This window comes from Symphalangus syndactylus, chromosome 7 (assembly GCF_028878055.3).
Source record: "Symphalangus syndactylus isolate Jambi chromosome 7, NHGRI_mSymSyn1-v2.1_pri, whole genome shotgun sequence".
NCBI classification, from domain to species: Eukaryota; Metazoa; Chordata; class Mammalia; order Primates; family Hylobatidae; genus Symphalangus; species Symphalangus syndactylus.
This window is the reverse complement of record NC_072429.2, coordinates 57,352,126-57,368,715: the sequence shown is the minus strand read 5'-3', so window position 1 is coordinate 57,368,715 and position 16,590 is coordinate 57,352,126. Positions and strand designations below refer to the sequence as shown.

At 38.1% G+C, this 16,590-nt stretch overlaps 1 protein-coding gene across 1 annotated transcript in view; it reads left to right on the top strand.

Annotated features, from left to right (window-relative positions):
• RAB2A (RAB2A, member RAS oncogene family) overlaps positions 1–16,590 on the top strand; it is an 89,498-nt gene that overhangs the window by 28,184 nt on the left and 44,724 nt on the right. The window contains exon 3 of the mRNA XM_055286316.2: positions 11,106–11,173. Coding sequence (XP_055142291.1) covers positions 11,106–11,173 — 68 coding nt within the window. The remainder of the gene's footprint in view (positions 1–11,105; positions 11,174–16,590) is intronic.

The window sequence follows — 16,590 nt, the reverse complement described above, 5'->3', positions numbered from 1 at the left end:
TTCTTTGGGTTTTTGGGGGCTCTTTCTTTACTGTAACCAAGTCCCTACATTGAATTCCCTATGCCCTATGTAGTTAAGTATAGTTTTTGTTTTTCTGGTTACACTGACTGGCATACCGTTTTTTTTCTTCCTAACTTTTACAGTTGGTTGTAAATGACAAGAATTTACCTAGATGGGTTTAAACAAAAGGACAATTTATTATTTTAATATTCAGATGTGTCTCAACGTGAGGGCAGGGAGCCAGCTGGGTCAGCCTGGAACCAGAGCTCAGAGCTCTTAAGGAGGGAACATGGGAAATTCTGTTTCTCAGTCTCCCATCCTTCTCTCATTGTCTCCCATTCTCTTCTCATGCCTGTTTCATTTTTCTCTCTCCCTGTTGACGATTGTTTTTGATTTCCCTGTCTCCATGTTGGGAAATGGCCGTTGTCCATAGCTCCCAAGTCCATATACCATTCAGGAGAGCAGAGATTCTCTTTAACTCAATTTGAAGTTTCCTAAGGATGAGAGTTCATTGGCTCAATTTGGTACAGGCTCACTTATCTCTTGTTCTGTCCACTCTTTTCATGGGCCCAGAATCACTTTTGTACAACATGGTTTCCAAATTGGTAGTCGTAGGAGCAATCTGGGTGAGTAGTCATACATAGCCACTACCAGAATTCCCTCACACCTAGCTATTCTAGCTAGTCGTCATGTCCTTATCTTTTGTCCCCTGTAATGATCAATTCTCTACTCTTGTTTATAAACCATTGACTCCTGAGCTCATGATTCTTCTCAGTCTGCCTCTCTTGCTTTCTCTCCTACTTTTCCCTAACACGTATAGACACTATGTGCCGTCAAGTCTTTGCTGCTTGCTCCTCCCTGAATACTTAGTACTGTATCATACCCTCAATATTTCTCTTCTCAGAGGATGCCATTGCTTGACATCTCTGCTTATTACAGTTCTTTTCTGAACAACTGTCCGTATCCCAAACTATAGCTCCCATTTAAAGGAAGTAAGATTTGTATACCCATGCTTGTGGAGAAATACTGTTAACAGGAAAGGAACAAGTACTTTATAGGCACAGAGTTTCAATATGATGCTCAGCACCAATATGGATTCTTAGTAGCTCATGCGTTAGAAATCCATTGTTCATAATCAGGATCAGTCCTCCTAAAAGGGCAAAGTAAATTTTATGAAAGATGAATGTAGGAAGTCCCATCTTTTTACCTACTGTGTGTTAAGGGAAACTACACCGAGTATACATTCATAAATAGATTGTTTTTTGTTGGGGTCATAGTCCAGCCATGGCTTTAGCAACAGTCTGTTATTATAGAACGAAGATGGTAGCTATCATGAACTATTTTTTTAATTGACATTTTATTTTAGATCCTATAAAGTGAATATAAACGTACTCTATACATTCACTATGCAGAGTCTCAATATTTAAGATGTTTCAGGATATTTGAGGTAATGATACTTAAAAAAATTTATCTGAAGCAAACAGAATATTTAGGATCATAAAACTGTTCTCAGAATACTGATAGGTGCTTAATGTTCATTGTTGATAATGATAATTACATTGTTTTTACTGAAAACCATTTTTTAAAGTAAAAGCCGACCCAGTTGCTCTTCCTCTGGAAGAGGAAGAGTAAAGGGGTGCTTCTTGCCGCTACAACTTATGTAGAGTTGCATATATACATTGAAAGGGTATTCAGTACCACCATTCATTCAGTCAAGCTAAATACAGGCCAGTAGAAGCAGTATTGTTAATGCATGTTTTTGCCTTCATTGGCCCAAGGCCTACTTAACATTTTTGACACCCATCACAGCAATTTATTTTTCAGACATAAAAAAATTAGCAGATTATTATCACGTATTTTTAAAAAGAACATTAGAATTTTTGGTAAAATAAGTAGTAAGACAGTATCTTGACTCTGCTGCATACTTGCTTTTGCTGGATGACTAAATGAGGGTGAAAAATTTAAGGTTGGTTTATGACTAAGAAGGTAGTAAATGATAGAAAAGAGAAAATAAAAGACCATAAAAGTTTTAAAAAGGCTCTATACAAATATTCTTTAACCTTTGACTATCTTTGAGTCATAGAAACAGTTTATAGATAGCTTCATGGACACAATTCAGAAGGTTCAGACTGGAGCCTTGCTCCTCAAAAGATGGTTCATGTGCTGTTGCACTGGACCAGCAGCAGCATCAGTATCACGTTGGAGCTTAAGGAACCTACTGAATCATAATTTGCATTTTAACAGGATCACCAAGTGATTCATATGGGCACTGAAGGTTAAAAAGCACTGGAGTAATGACTTTTAAATATTGATTACCCAGCTGGAAATACACTTTTATGTTCTTTGCCTTGTGCACACATCCTGGCCTCTCAGTGGCTTTACTTCTCCCCGCCCCCCCCCGCATGATCTTGGTTCCACTCTGCTTCAGCTACTCCCTCCCATAGTTTCTCTCAGAACTCATCATTACTAGTATCTGGAACCACTTCAGAATTTAGTTTCATGCATTTGACTATTTGACTTTGTATCCTATCCTTCCTGCTCACTTTCTTTAGTCCCTAATTACTAACAATTTTTTTACCTCATCAGAATTATGCCATTGATTCTACTATCTTTTCACTCTCATCTCTCGTGTTCCTACTTTCCTCCTTACCCAGATTCAACTTTAATTACTGTGCCCTTATAATCATTCCTGCATGCACCCACAGTTTTCTTGTCCCTCTCATGCTGTATCATAGTCTTGTGGCTAAACCATAGGTTAAATCCAGCCATCTATTCCTAACATTTACAGCTAGACATGTCTGGAGAAAAGCACAGAGCCATGCTAACTAGTCTCATTTTAATTTCTTGGACACTCACATCAAGTAAATCCTTAGTACTACCTGACAATTATACTTTTATTTCCATTATATTCACCCTTTAGTTTCCTGTAGAACGATACCATACTGTCTTGCTCTTTAAGCAAGATATCTTTGCTATCTTTACTCTCAGCTGATAACCTTGGTTTTGGTTTTACTCAGAAAATAGAGGCAAGTAGAAGAGGATTTTCACAGGTTTCCACCACTGCATTGACCCACCTACCTGCATTGTGCCCTATAAACTAAGCCTTTCCCTTGGTGCTGTGGGTAAACTTAAGTTCTTAGTCAGGGCCTACTGAAGGACACTGCTTTAGTAGTTCTTTTTGCTTTCAGGCATCATTACTTTTTCCCTTTTGATGGTTATTTTTCATGTCTCTATTTTCTTTTCCAGCTTTTAATCCTTTTCTCTCATATTAGCAAAATTCCACAGAAAGAATTGTTCATATTTTCTGTCTACAGTTTCCACCTATTTTATGAACCCATTCCAGTTATCCCTCCTCCCCCATATACAGATCTAGCTACTTACTCAACATCTCCTTCTCTTAGATGTCTAATAGACATCTTAAACTGAACATGTCCCAAATAGTTTCTGATTTTTCCCTCTCAAGTCTTAAGATGAGTGTATATGTACATACCCATATTCATACCCATACCACATTCATACCCATCCTCCCACCTAGATTTACTGTTCTCCTTAACGTTTTAAACAAGTAAATATAAGTAAATAGATTTTCCCCCACCAATAAAAAGTAAGGTCCATGATAGCAGATGGTTCTCTGTTTTGTTTATTGCTGTATCTGCACCTGGTACGTACTAGGGACTTTAAAAATATTTGCTAAATATACTACCTACTTAGTGGAGGAAAACTTCATAAAGCTGTACTTGCCATTGCAGGGCTTAATGCTTGCATTCCTGTATGTTATACTATTCAGTTATGTTGTTTACAAATAATGCACAGCCCACTAATTCCCACTATATTTATTTCACTACCTACAAATGGACAGTTTGACAAATGTTAGTCTAGCGGCTAGGCCATTTATATGTTGATTTCACCTTCTTACCTATTTCTCCCACTTCCTTAAACCAGTCAGCCTATAAGAAATGATTGCTGGGCTCATGCCTATAATCCCAACACTTTGGGAGGCAGAGGCAAGAGAATCACTTGATGCCACATGTTTGAGACCAGCCAGGGCAACAAAGCAAGATCCCATCTCTACAAAAAGTTTAAAAACTAGTCAGGCCTGATGGCACACACCTGTAGCCCCAGCTACTTGGTAGACTGAGGCGGAAGGATTGCTTGAGCTCAAGAGTTTAAGGCTGCAGTGAGCCGTGATAGCACCACTGCACTCCAGCCTGGGCAACAGAGCAAGACCTGCCTCAAAAAAAAAAAAAGAAGGAAAGCGAGAAATGATTGGTGGAAATGAAAGTATACTTTTAGGACAAAGTAATAGAATTGAAGCATCATTTCTTCCATCAGGCTCACCACAGGAAATCAGTTTTAAAATATACCTCATTTATTTGGGGTTCAGTTTTCTAGTAATTTGAGTTGCCTAGAACAACATTGCCAAGAAGCTAGAATAATAGTTTAAAAGACCTCTCGAACTTCTCATTAAGCTCTCAAAAAGTCTCTGTAGCTGATTTTTTTTTTTTTTTTTTTTTTCTGAGACCAAGTCTTGCTCTGTCGCCCAGGTTGGAGTGCAGTGGTGCCATCTTGGCTCACTGCAACCTGCACATCCCGGGTTCAAGCGATTCTCCTGCCTCAGCCTCCTGAGTAGCTGAGAGTACAGGCACATGCCACCACACCCAGATAATTTTTTGTATTTTTTTTAGTAGAGACGGGGTTTCACCATGTTAACCAGGATGGTCTCGATCTCCTGACCTCATAATCTGCCCGCCTCGGCCTCCCACAGTGCTGGGATTACAGGCGTGAGCCACCATGCCTGGCCCTCTGTAGCTGATTTTTAAAATGTGAAAGTATTTTCCTCTCAGAGTGTGATCATTGTGAAAATGTTGTAAAAATCTGGAGAAGGTTAAATTCCCTGTATAACTTTGGCCCTCCAGCAGCCACTGAGTGGGGTGTGTTTGGTGTGTGTTAGTGCCTTCTAAAGCTTTTAAATGTATTCCTAAACACACACACAAAGCTGTTGTAATTTGCACTCTCCCCGCTGATGTATCAAAGTGCCCATTCCTCCTCATCCTTGCTTCTACTGCAGCGCATTCAGTTTTTAATGTTTGTAAATTAGAGGCAAAAAATTTTTTATTTTACTTTTTCATTCTTTTTTAGTGAGGCTGAGCATTTTTCATATGTTTAAGAACTATTTATCTTCTCTTTGATTTTACTTGTTATATATCTTTGTCTTTTTTTTTTTTTTGCTACTTTGAATTATTAAGGGATAACCAGTTGTTTTTTTTTTTTAACTCAAATCTATTGTGGCTTCCTAGCCTTGCTCTATGCAAAAATTACATACAATGTCTTAAATATTCTTCTGTAACTATAAATTTGCCTTCTATTTGGTATGTGGTCATGTATATCATTTTCTTTTTTTTTAATTTTATTTTAGATATGGGGGTACATGTGCATGTTTGTTACATGGGTATATTGTGTACTGGTGGACAATGGGCTTCTAGCATACCCATTACCCAAATAGTGAACATGGTACTCAGTAGGTAACTTTTCATCCCTTACCCCCTTCCCAAACTCCACTTTTTTGGAATCCCCAGTGTCTGTTATTTCCATCTTTATGTCTGTGTGTACCCATTGTTTAGCTCCTACTTTATAAGCAAAAACAAGCAGTATTTGATTTTTTGAGTTAATTCACTGAGGATAATGGCCTTCAGCTCCATCCCTGCTGCTGCAAAAGACACAATTTCATTCTTTTTTATGGCTGCTATCTCTTTCTTTAATCCCTATGTAGCTTGTGGCCTCACACCATTAATTAAATAAGCCATTCATTCTTGTCCTGTTACCTTTGTAATACGTTAAACACCTGTATATAAGCAAGCCTGTTTGAGGGTGCCAAAGTATGTTTTGTTCATCTTTCTTTCTTTTTTTTTGAGACAGAGTCTCATTCAGTTGCCAGGCTGGAGTGCAGTGGTGCAATCTCTGCTCACTGCAACCTCCACCTCTTGGGTTCAAGTAATTCTCGTGCCTCAGCCTCCCGAGTAGCTGGAATTACAGGCACGCACCACCACACCCAACTAATTTTTGTAATTTTAGTAGAGACAGGGTTTTACCATGTTGACCAGAATGGTCTCGATCTCCTGACCTTGTGATCTGCCTGCCTCAGCCTCTCACATCTTTTTTTCTATTTCATGAGGCAATATCATACTGTGGTAGTTATTGTAACTTTGTAGTGTACTTCATACCAATTGGTGTTCTTTCTTTCCTAAGTTTTCTTGATCATTCTTGTGCATTTGTTCTTCTAGATGGAACTTTGCCAAGTTGCAATATTTTTAGTGAGGGTTTTAAATTTGAAAATAATTTTATTCAATATATGGGCTAATTTGGAGATGATTTATGTTTTTACAGCATTGATTACCTGTTTATACACATAATATATGTCTTCATTTATTTAGACTTTCTTAAATGCTGTTCAGCAAAATTTTACGGTTTTGTTCATATAGGCCTTATGCTTTTTTAAGTTTGTTTTGAGATTTTATAGATTTTGTTGCTCTTGTAAGTAAATTCTTTTCATCATTGTTAAATTATTTTGCATGTTCTAGGTAGACTCTTTAGTCCTATCTGTAAGTTATAATTTTTTCCTAAGCCAAAATCTGTTTCTTAATTTTGTTACCCTAATTTTTGACCAGTCTCTAGAATAATTTCCAAATTGAAAATATTATTTTTCTCAGTATAATTTGAATTATTCTAGTGTTTTACCATTAAGTATGGTGTTTGCTGTTTTGTTTTACACAGAAAATTGAGGACATTACTTTTTGTATCTGGTTTTCCTTTATTTCTAGAATTAGGAAAAATCAGGCCACCTTCCCTCAAGTCTCCATTTTGAACTTCTGCAGTGTCTAGGTTCCAGGAACAGGAATGGGGGATAGGAGTCCATATGTTACCATGCTGGTAAAGAAGGCTGTTTGCTCTACACCTAGCTGTGCTCTCTGCTTAGCACCCCACCTAGTACCTCAGCAGCCTGGAAGTTCTAGCCTTGACATTACAAGGAGGCCTGAATGGGCATGCCCCAGCCTTACCTAGGTAAGGAGCCACATTCTGCCTCTGCACATATCTGTACCGGTGATTACATGGCTCTGACAGATGGCCCTTTCTCACAGGGGCTGTCATCATTAGTCATGCAGATGGTAGTTTAGACATTCTAATGCATAATATGGAATAATAATAATTATACCTGACATATTAAATACTTACTGTGTGCCAGGCACTGTTCTATTTTACATGTAATCATCCTTTTAATCTTAAAAAAAAATCTCCTGAGATAGGTATTATGAATACCATTTTACAGATGAGAAAACTAAGACAAAGAAGGGGGTTAATAACTTGCCCAGGGTCACACAACCTAGTAGATATTGATTATGAATGCTCAGTAATGATGCAAGGATGATAACGATTGTAGACAATTAGAAAGTGTACCTATTCAGAGTATTTGATTGTGGAAGGTTGGAAGTGAATAACATATCTGAGAAAATAAGCATCACTCCCTGACAATGTCAGGTAAATGAGGTCTTGACTTTGACTCCACAGAAATTTATCTAGCAGCCAAATTGGCTGTTAATTGAAAATGGATCTGGGAAGAGGGCGTCAAAGGCATAGAGAATAACAATTTATCACATAAAAAAAAAAAGAGAAGGAAACCTTTCTAAATGGGATTCTCAAGCATGTATACATCTAAGGAAAATGATTTAAAAATGTTAATATTCCAGAGAAGAAATCAAGTTTTTGGTTTCTATATTTGTTTCTGAGGCTTCCAAGAGACTAGGATTCAGTATTTTCATTTGCCACATAGAATTAAAGGGTAACTGGACCCAGTTATGGGAAGGTAAATGGGAAAGAGTTATATTTCTGAAGCTGAAATTAAAGTGTGTTTGTTTTTGCTTTATTTGATAGGAAAACAGAAATCATAGTTTTTCAGTAATCAACACTTGTCAATTTTTCCTTTTGAGATGTGTATTTTTTCCCACCAACATATTTTAATCTCATGACTAAATATAATACAATAGCCTTTTAACTGGTCTCTTTGCTTCTTGTTTTTGTTTGTTTGTTTGTTTTTAAATTATCCATCCTGACCTGGTTGATAAGTGAAGTTAAAATGTCTATTGTATTATGACATATTCCTGGTTTAGAAACATTCTTGATTTTTTTTTTTTTTTTTTTTTTTGAGACGGAGTCTCGCTCTGTCACCCAGGCTGGAGTGCAGTGGTGCGATCTCGGCTCACTGCAAGCTCCGCCTCCCGGGTTCACGCCATTCTCCTGCCTCAGCCTCTCCGAGTAGCTGGGACTACAGGCGCCCGCCACCACGCCCGGCTAATTTTTTTGTATTTTAGTAGAGACGGGGTTTCACCGTGGTCTCGATCTCCTGACCTCGTGATCCGCCCGCCTCGGCCTCCCAAAGTGCTGGGATTACAAGTGTGAGCCACCGCGCCCGGCCAGAAACATTCTTGATGTTTACTTAACAGGTTTATTTAAAATTGGATGTATTTTTAGAGGCAAAATCTTTGTTTAAAGATTTTAAGCTTCATGACTTCTGTCTGCTTACTTTATTAATTGTTTTTGTTTTTTCAGACAAGGTTTCACTCCATTGCCCAGGCTGGAAATCAGTGGCACGATCATGGCTCACTGCAGCCTGGAGTTCCCAGGCTCAAGTGATCCTTCCCCACTTCAGCCTCCCAAGTAGCTGGGACCACAGGCACGTGCCACCATACCTGGCTAATTTTTTAATTTTTCATAGAGACTGGGTCTCCCTATATTGTCCGGGCTAGTTTCAAATTCCTGGGCTCAAGCGATCCTCCTGTCTCAGCCTCTCAAAGTGTGGGATTACAGGCCACACTGAGCCACTGGGCCCAGCTGATCTGCTTAATTTGAATAAAGAGACGAACATACTAAAACCCAATTCTAGCTAAGGTAAGCAAAGGGAATATTCTAGAATGTCTGTAGTTATATATGGAACCTACAGTAAGTTGGAAACTTGGTCTTGGAATTGGGCAGGAAAAAAGCATCTTGGAGGCCAGGAAGCAGAAACTGTTAAGAGCTATCCTGCAGCAGGAGCAGTTGTGTTAGCTTCTCATCTGCTCGGATGGAATGGTCACAAGTCAGTTTCCATATCCTTAGCCGTCTGCTCAAGATATCAATTCCAGAGAGGGAGCGTCTGCTTGCTGTTGCTAGCCTTGCCTTCCTTACCTGCTCACCCTTGGTATCAGCAGCATTGATGGGTCTGTTTCTAGTTTGTAGTTGTTTTTTGTTAAATTTGACATTATGAGCCATGTAGATAGTTTTGGATTGTGCTTAAAAGCCAGCCCATCCCTGACAATGGAAGGAAAAATAAAATTTTTCTCTCTTTCTCATTTGTAGGTAGAAACAGTAGATTCATGAAAAAGCCTCTACTCTGTCTGATATCTCTCTGACACGTAGAATTTTGTGCTTCGGTATATTCCTTTTCAGTACTGAGTATTTCAAAGAACATCTGTATCTTACTTAGCAGCTGGTTTCTTCCCTCAACTAATTTCATTTTTCGTGTCATTAATGGGTTTTATGTATGTCCCCACCCTGTGGCACAGAACAGATATGAATATATATATTCATATAGATATGTTATGAATCTATATGCACATGTAGATGCATATATATGTAAACACTGTAATGGTTTTATGTGGCATAATTTTTCAATTTTTCATTTTTCAGTCTGATACATCATGACTCCTGGATCTCTTTTCTCTAGCTTTCCTGTATTTCTGAGCCGAGCAACATAAACATCATCTTAGTTTCTTGGTATTCATTAGGCCTGTGGGATGGAATAAGTATTATAATGTAGAGTAAAAGCTCATCAGGTTTTATGCCATGGGACAAATTACCTTTGTTTCTCACCCTTCTAATCACAGTTGGGGAGTTATGGGAGATGCTGAACTGGAATTCTGACATTGGGCAGTGTGCTCTTCTCTGCGAAACCAGAAGTTGTTTTTCTGCCAGGATGACATTTGGTTTCTGGGGACCATGTGTGTCTTCCCTTCACCCTTACTCTGATCTAAATACTGATTGAACATACTCTAGGCAGTAATGATTTGATGTAAGAGATACACGACTTTCAGATTTGTTTGCCCTTCTAAAATTATCCCCTATTTTTCTACTCCTATTTTGATGATTGAATGAGTACTTTCCAAAGATGATAAATGCAAGTTAAAAGCCAGAATAGTAAACTTGTAAGTGTGAAGTCTGTGTTCCCTTTGACCTGTAATCCTATTTCTTATAATTTGCCTAAAATTATGGTAAGTTGAAAAATGTATGCAGAAAGTTCATTTCAGCATTCACTATTTAGTGAAAATAGGAGAACAACCTAAATCTCTAGCAATAAAGTACCAAATTAGTAAATTATCTGTACACAAAATAATATTATGCAGACATCAAAAATAATGCCATAGTTTTATGTTTATTGATTTGCAAGGATGTTTGTGATACAGAATAATATCTGTGATGTATTATTAAATAAAAAGCAAATTGCAGAGCAGCATTTATATGTTCCCATTTGTGCAGAATTGTATACTTATTTCTGCATGTGTATTCATGGAGCACTGTCTGGGAAGTATGTTAAAACATTGGTTATAGCTAGTGGCAGATTTGGAGATTTCTTTCCTTGCTAATTATTCATGCTTGGAACCAATACTATGATATTGAAATATATCTATCCCTTTTAGTGATTTTTATACCATATTAATGTAATTTTTAAGAAATTTTAATATTTAACATTTGTGATTAATAATTATGGCTCTCGGATCTCTTTTTTAATTTTTATGTTACTGAGCCTGCAAAACGTGAAGACCACAGTTGGTTTCTAATATTGACTCTGCCACATTTCAGTATCTTAGTATTTTAATTATGTTCTTAGCTTATGTCTTATTAACACCTCTTCCTTAGCTTATATATATATCTTCTAAGTATAGGAGCTGCATTTGTTAAAGTCGATCTGTGTATTACCTAGCATAGCATGTCTCGGAAGTAAACATTCTGTTTTTAATCCTCAAAAGTGAGATATATTCCCACTAATTTTGTAACAAATCATTTCCTACTCTATTTAGGTGTAGAGTTCGGTGCTCGAATGATAACTATTGATGGGAAACAGATAAAACTTCAGATATGGGATACGGTAAGTATAGGAAAAGTGCACTGTATGATCTCAGTAAAGTTACTTTATGAAAGTACATTGTACATTTGTTTTAATGTTATTATATGCCTGTTATGGTTTGTTAGACACTGACTTCCTGCAGCCATGAGATGAAATGTGGTGCAGGAATAGACTGGTTTTTCTTATGCACTGTTTTCAATAGATGGACCCCAGGTGTTGGTGTTAGCATATCTGAGTGAATGCTCACGTTATGTGGTCTAAATTGAAATGCTCTAGAAACTGTATTTTTAAGAAAAACAATCAGCATGTCTCAAGTACACATAGGAAGTAAAATAAGAATATCAATATTATACAATAACTTATTCTTCAGGCTTATTATTTTAAATGTTTTAGTCCTAACAACTTGAAGTCATGTTGCTCTTAATCCAGTATCCTAATTCTGTCATACCCTTGTTCATTGAGTACCTATTATATGTCATACAATATTGTTTTTAATGGTGATTCCTCATCTGAACCACAATATACAGAAAATGATTTGAGTGACTATTTTCTCTATTCTCCCATCTTAGATGCATAAAAGTGAAGTTACTCTATTATATACATTGGGTGCCTTAAGGTAGCAATTTTCAAACCATTTTGTTTCAGAACTGCTTTATACTTTTAAAAATTAATGAAGACCCCCAAAGAGCTTTAGCTTATATGGCTTAAAGGTATTAATATTTTCCATATTAGAAATTAAAAATGAGAAACTTATCAAATAATCATTAATTCATTTTAAATTAATGAATTACTTGTTAGGGTAAATAATACAATTGTAATGGACACTGTAGTTTTCCAGAACAAACAACTACATTTTTCTAGTGAGACTAGTGATATCTGTCTGCTTAATAGAAGACACTGGATTCTCATATCTGCTTCTGCACTGAGCCTTACGTGTGTTGTTTAATTGAAGTATATTAAGAAAATCCAGCCTCACACAGATAGTTGGGAAATGGAGGACCACATGGACCCTTAAAGTCTGAGGAATTCCCAGGATCCTGGGATCACTCTTTGAGAACCACTGCTTTAGGGCATTAGGAGGTAATTTTTCACAGAACCCCAGTTGAGAAAACCTGAAAGGTCTCCTGTTGTGTCAAAGACCATATTCTCTAAACCAGTAAATGAGATATAAAAGACAGGGGATTTAATCATCATATACCCGTGGCCTATTTTTCTCTAGTCACTCAGTCTCAGTTTCTCACTTGTCATGTGTAGTAGCCATTGAAAGAAGGAACCTTAGAGAACATCCAGTCTCACAGACTGGATTCCCTAGACCAAGCAAGTTGCTGAAGGCTGCTGTGGGACCTGGGTTTCCTGATACTTCCTATGTGTCACAGTTGTCCCTTAAATGGTAACCCTACATCTCTGTCTTGCCCTGTCCTTGAATTGTCCACTCGACTCTGGGTTCTTGTGCTTTTTTGCCTCTTCTTCCTCAGTGAAGAGTCATACTTTTACTGTTTCTTAGGGATTTCCCACGTGAGCCTAAAGCATCTCAAAGCTTGTGACTTGCATTCTCTCAGGCAGCATCTCAAAACTGCATGGAAAAGAGGAAAATAAAATACACAAAGTCCCTTTTTTCCTAGAGATTTAAAATGAATAATCTCCAACCAAAAAGAAATATTTTCTACTTCTGTATTAAAAGAGTTTCTCTCTTCTTGTTTTGAGACAGGGTCTCACTCTGTCACCCAGGCTGTAGTGCAGTGGCACAATCATAGCTCGCTGCAGCCTCGAACTCCTGGGCTCAAGCAGTCCTCCCACTTTAGTCTCCTGAATAGCTAGGACTACAGGCGTGCACCACCACACCCGGCTGAGTTACTGTCTCTTATTCAGAACTGATTTACATAAACTAAGTTACTCTTTTTAGCTTATAACCTTGTGTAACACACATCTTTGCATTGTGTAGTGTGAACCAGACTACTGTTATTCTTCAATAAACATATTTTTCATTCCTTATACTTTTGCATAAATACTTGCATTGCTTGAAGTGCCTTTTTTTTTCTTTCTTTTCCATTTAAGGCAACTAAGATGTCAGATCTTTGGTGAAGCCTTTTTGACCCCTATCGGAATAACTTATTCTTCTGTAATATTTTGTGCATATCTCTCTTGTAGTTCTGATCCCATTGTCATAGCTTTTTGTTCACATTATCTACCCTTCTCAGAATAAGCATTATGAGAGAAGGATCCATCTATATCTTATGCAGCTTTGTATCCTGCATTCTTAGCTTGGTGACTGATAATACAGTGTTTGGTAAACTTTACTGAATCAATGAATAGAGAATCTCATTCTGTCTAAGCAACTTGTAGGGTCACTGGATGTGTTCAGGAGATATCTACTAAAGTACATGGTTTTGAAAAGGAAAGGTTAATACAGTAATGATAATTATGTGATATTTTAGGCGTAAACCACTTCATTGTCTGTAGGTTATTTTAGTTTATTCACTTGTTCTTCCATTCTTAAAGTAGTCCCTTAAATAATCTTTGTTTTTTGAAACTTGAGTAAGCCATTCGTTTCCTAGTTGTCTGTTTTGTAGATTAACTCGTCATGCGTTATTTTGATAGAAGCCTGGCTTTTTGTTTTTGTTTTTGCTTCAGTTGATTTCTTGACACAACAATAAACTTGCAAAAGAAATCTAAAATAATTTCTTATGCTGGACAGTATGAGAAAGGAAGAGAAGAAAAACCCTTGTTTGTGTTCCTCTAGGAGGGCAGAGGGCTCGTTTTCTTTCCTCAATTTCTGAGAGAGACTGTGGTCCCTTTAAAGACATCATAACATCCAAGAAAGAATTTGACCACTTCCAACTTCTACATGGAGAGCTCCCAGAACCAATGGCCTGTTCCAGATTTAAAGGACTGTTTAAAATAGTTTAACTTATTTCTTTTGGAGGTTGTTTCTTGAATCTTTGTCTTACAGGTTTTCCTCTTTTGTTTTTGTTTTTTTTTGGGGGGAGGGGTTTTTTTTTTTTTTTTTTTTTTTTTTTGGTTTTGAGACAGCGTCTTACTCTGTTGCCCAGGCTTGAGTGTAGTGACATGATCACGGCTCACTGCAGCCTCAAACACCTGGCCTCAAGCAATCCTCCCAGCTCAGCCTCTTGAGTAGCTGGGACTACACATGCATGCCACCACATGCAGCTAATTTTTAAAATTTTTTGTAGAGATGGAGTTGCGTTATGTTTCCCATGCTGGTCAGGCTTTTCTCTTATTTTCATTGACTTTCTTCTTACTTTCATACCCAACTTCCAAAACTTTTTAATAAATGTAATCTAATACACATTAAGATTGGTCTCACACTTAGTTTATATCTGAGTGAAATGGGATTTTCCATACCATTAATGTTTTACAGTGTGTCTGTACATTTGGATAGCCAGTTGCATTTTTGGTAGCAAGGGTTATGTCTGTCCATGACCCAAGATGTTTACAAAACCATCCTAGAGTCCTTCAGGGGAAAATTAGCCAAATGTTATTATTTGTTTTATCAGCCTTATAGAAATGAAGAGTTTTCTTAGTATCTTAGGATATTTGTCTTTTTTTTTGAGATGGTGTTTCACTCTTGTTGCCCAGGCTGGAGTGCAATGGTGCACTCTCAGCTCACCACAACCTCCGCCTCCCGGGTTCAAGCGATTCTCTTGCCTCAGCCTCCCAAGTAGCTGGGATTACAGGCATGCGCCACCACACCCGGCCAATTTCGTATTTTTAGTAGAGACGGGGTTTCTCCATGTTGGTCAGTCTGGTCCCGAACTCCCGACCTCAGGTGATCCACGCCTCAGCCTCCCAAAGTGCTGGGATTACAGGTGTGAGCCACTGCACCTGGCCTACAGGATGTTTGTCATTTTTATCTTCAAAAAATTTAAGGAGTTTTCCTTGCAAAATTTTCACATCCACCACCTTTGCTTTCTTTTGCCAATAGTGAGAATAGCTGCCAGCAGATACTCCTTGGAGGCCTGAAGGCCGTCAATCAGTTTCACAGCTGGAAACAGTGATAAGAGTCTATCAGTGCCTCCCTTAAAGCACTGACACTTGGCCCTTTACTGAGTTACTTTTCTTTCATTTATTAAAAGCCAAAGCCAAACTGTAAATATTCTTCTTCTGCCAGGGGAAGTCAAAGAAGCATACGTTGCCCCCGGTTTCTGTTCATTGGCAGAAAAAAGGCAGAGGTGTGTTCTCACTGTTAGGCCCTGGCCAGCCATTACTGCCTTGTTCTCCTCTTGTTCTTTTTCTCTTGCCTTCTATCCCTCTTTCAGTTGCTTTCCAGCATATCCAAATACATTTGATTTCCCAGCCCCTCCAAAAAAAATTGTAATATGGATGTTTTAGTTAAGTTCATTTATCCACTCAGCTTCCTAGAAATACTCCTATTTTACATGTCTTATATCAGGTAAGAGTCAGTGAAACTTTTGACCAAATTATATGAAAACTAACATGCTAAAAGTTTCTTCCCAGCAAATCACAGGCATTTTTTTTCTCCTTTGAAAAACATGTTACTTTATACTCTTGACGTATTATTTCTAAAAATTGAGTATTATTTTGTTTCAATGCATCAGTAAGGATGGATGACCAGATGCAGTGAGCCAAGGAGAGGACCTGGAACCCTGAGGGCTGGAAACAATCCTGCCTCCACTTCTGCCTTTCCTCTCTGGTCCCATTAGTGTCACTTCCTCCCTGTCCCCCACCATCCCTCAAGCCAGGAATTGAGGGGCTTAGAGCTCCAACTGTTCTGCCTCCTTAGGCAGCAATTCATTGACATTTTTTTGAACAACGACAGGGACAGGAAACTGTCTTAGACATTTCATTGTACTTTAGCGATTACCTCCCACCTGTGGTCTCCAGTTTTTCTTACGTGGCAGCACTAAAAGAATCTGACATGGGTGATCATATCATATTTTATCTTTTTTTTTTTTTTTTTTTTTGAGATAGGATCTTGCCCTGTTGCCCAGGCTGGAGTGCAGTTGTGTGATCATAGCTTACCACAGCCTCCACCTCCCAGGCTCAAGTGATCCTCTCACCTCAGCTTCCCCAGTACCTGGGACTACAGGCACACGCCACCACTCCCAGCTAATTTTTTTTTAATTTTGTAGAGACGGGATTTTGCCATGTTCCCAAGGCTGGTCAGAAACTCCTAGGCTCAAGCAATCTGCCCACCTTGGCCTCCCAAAGTGCTGGGATTACAGCGTGAGCCACTGCGCCCAGCTAAGCCTTTTTTCCAAAGTAAATATCCTCAAATTTTTTAAAGCATTCAACTTGTGCTGTTTTTTTCTAGGTATTTCCACCCATTGTTACTTTTCTCAGGATCCCACAACTAACCAGTGCAGGTTGACTTTTTCACCACCCTTGCTGTGGACACTAAGACAGCCTAAAAATCACTTTGATTCTTACTGATATTACTGTCACCCAGAATACAAGTT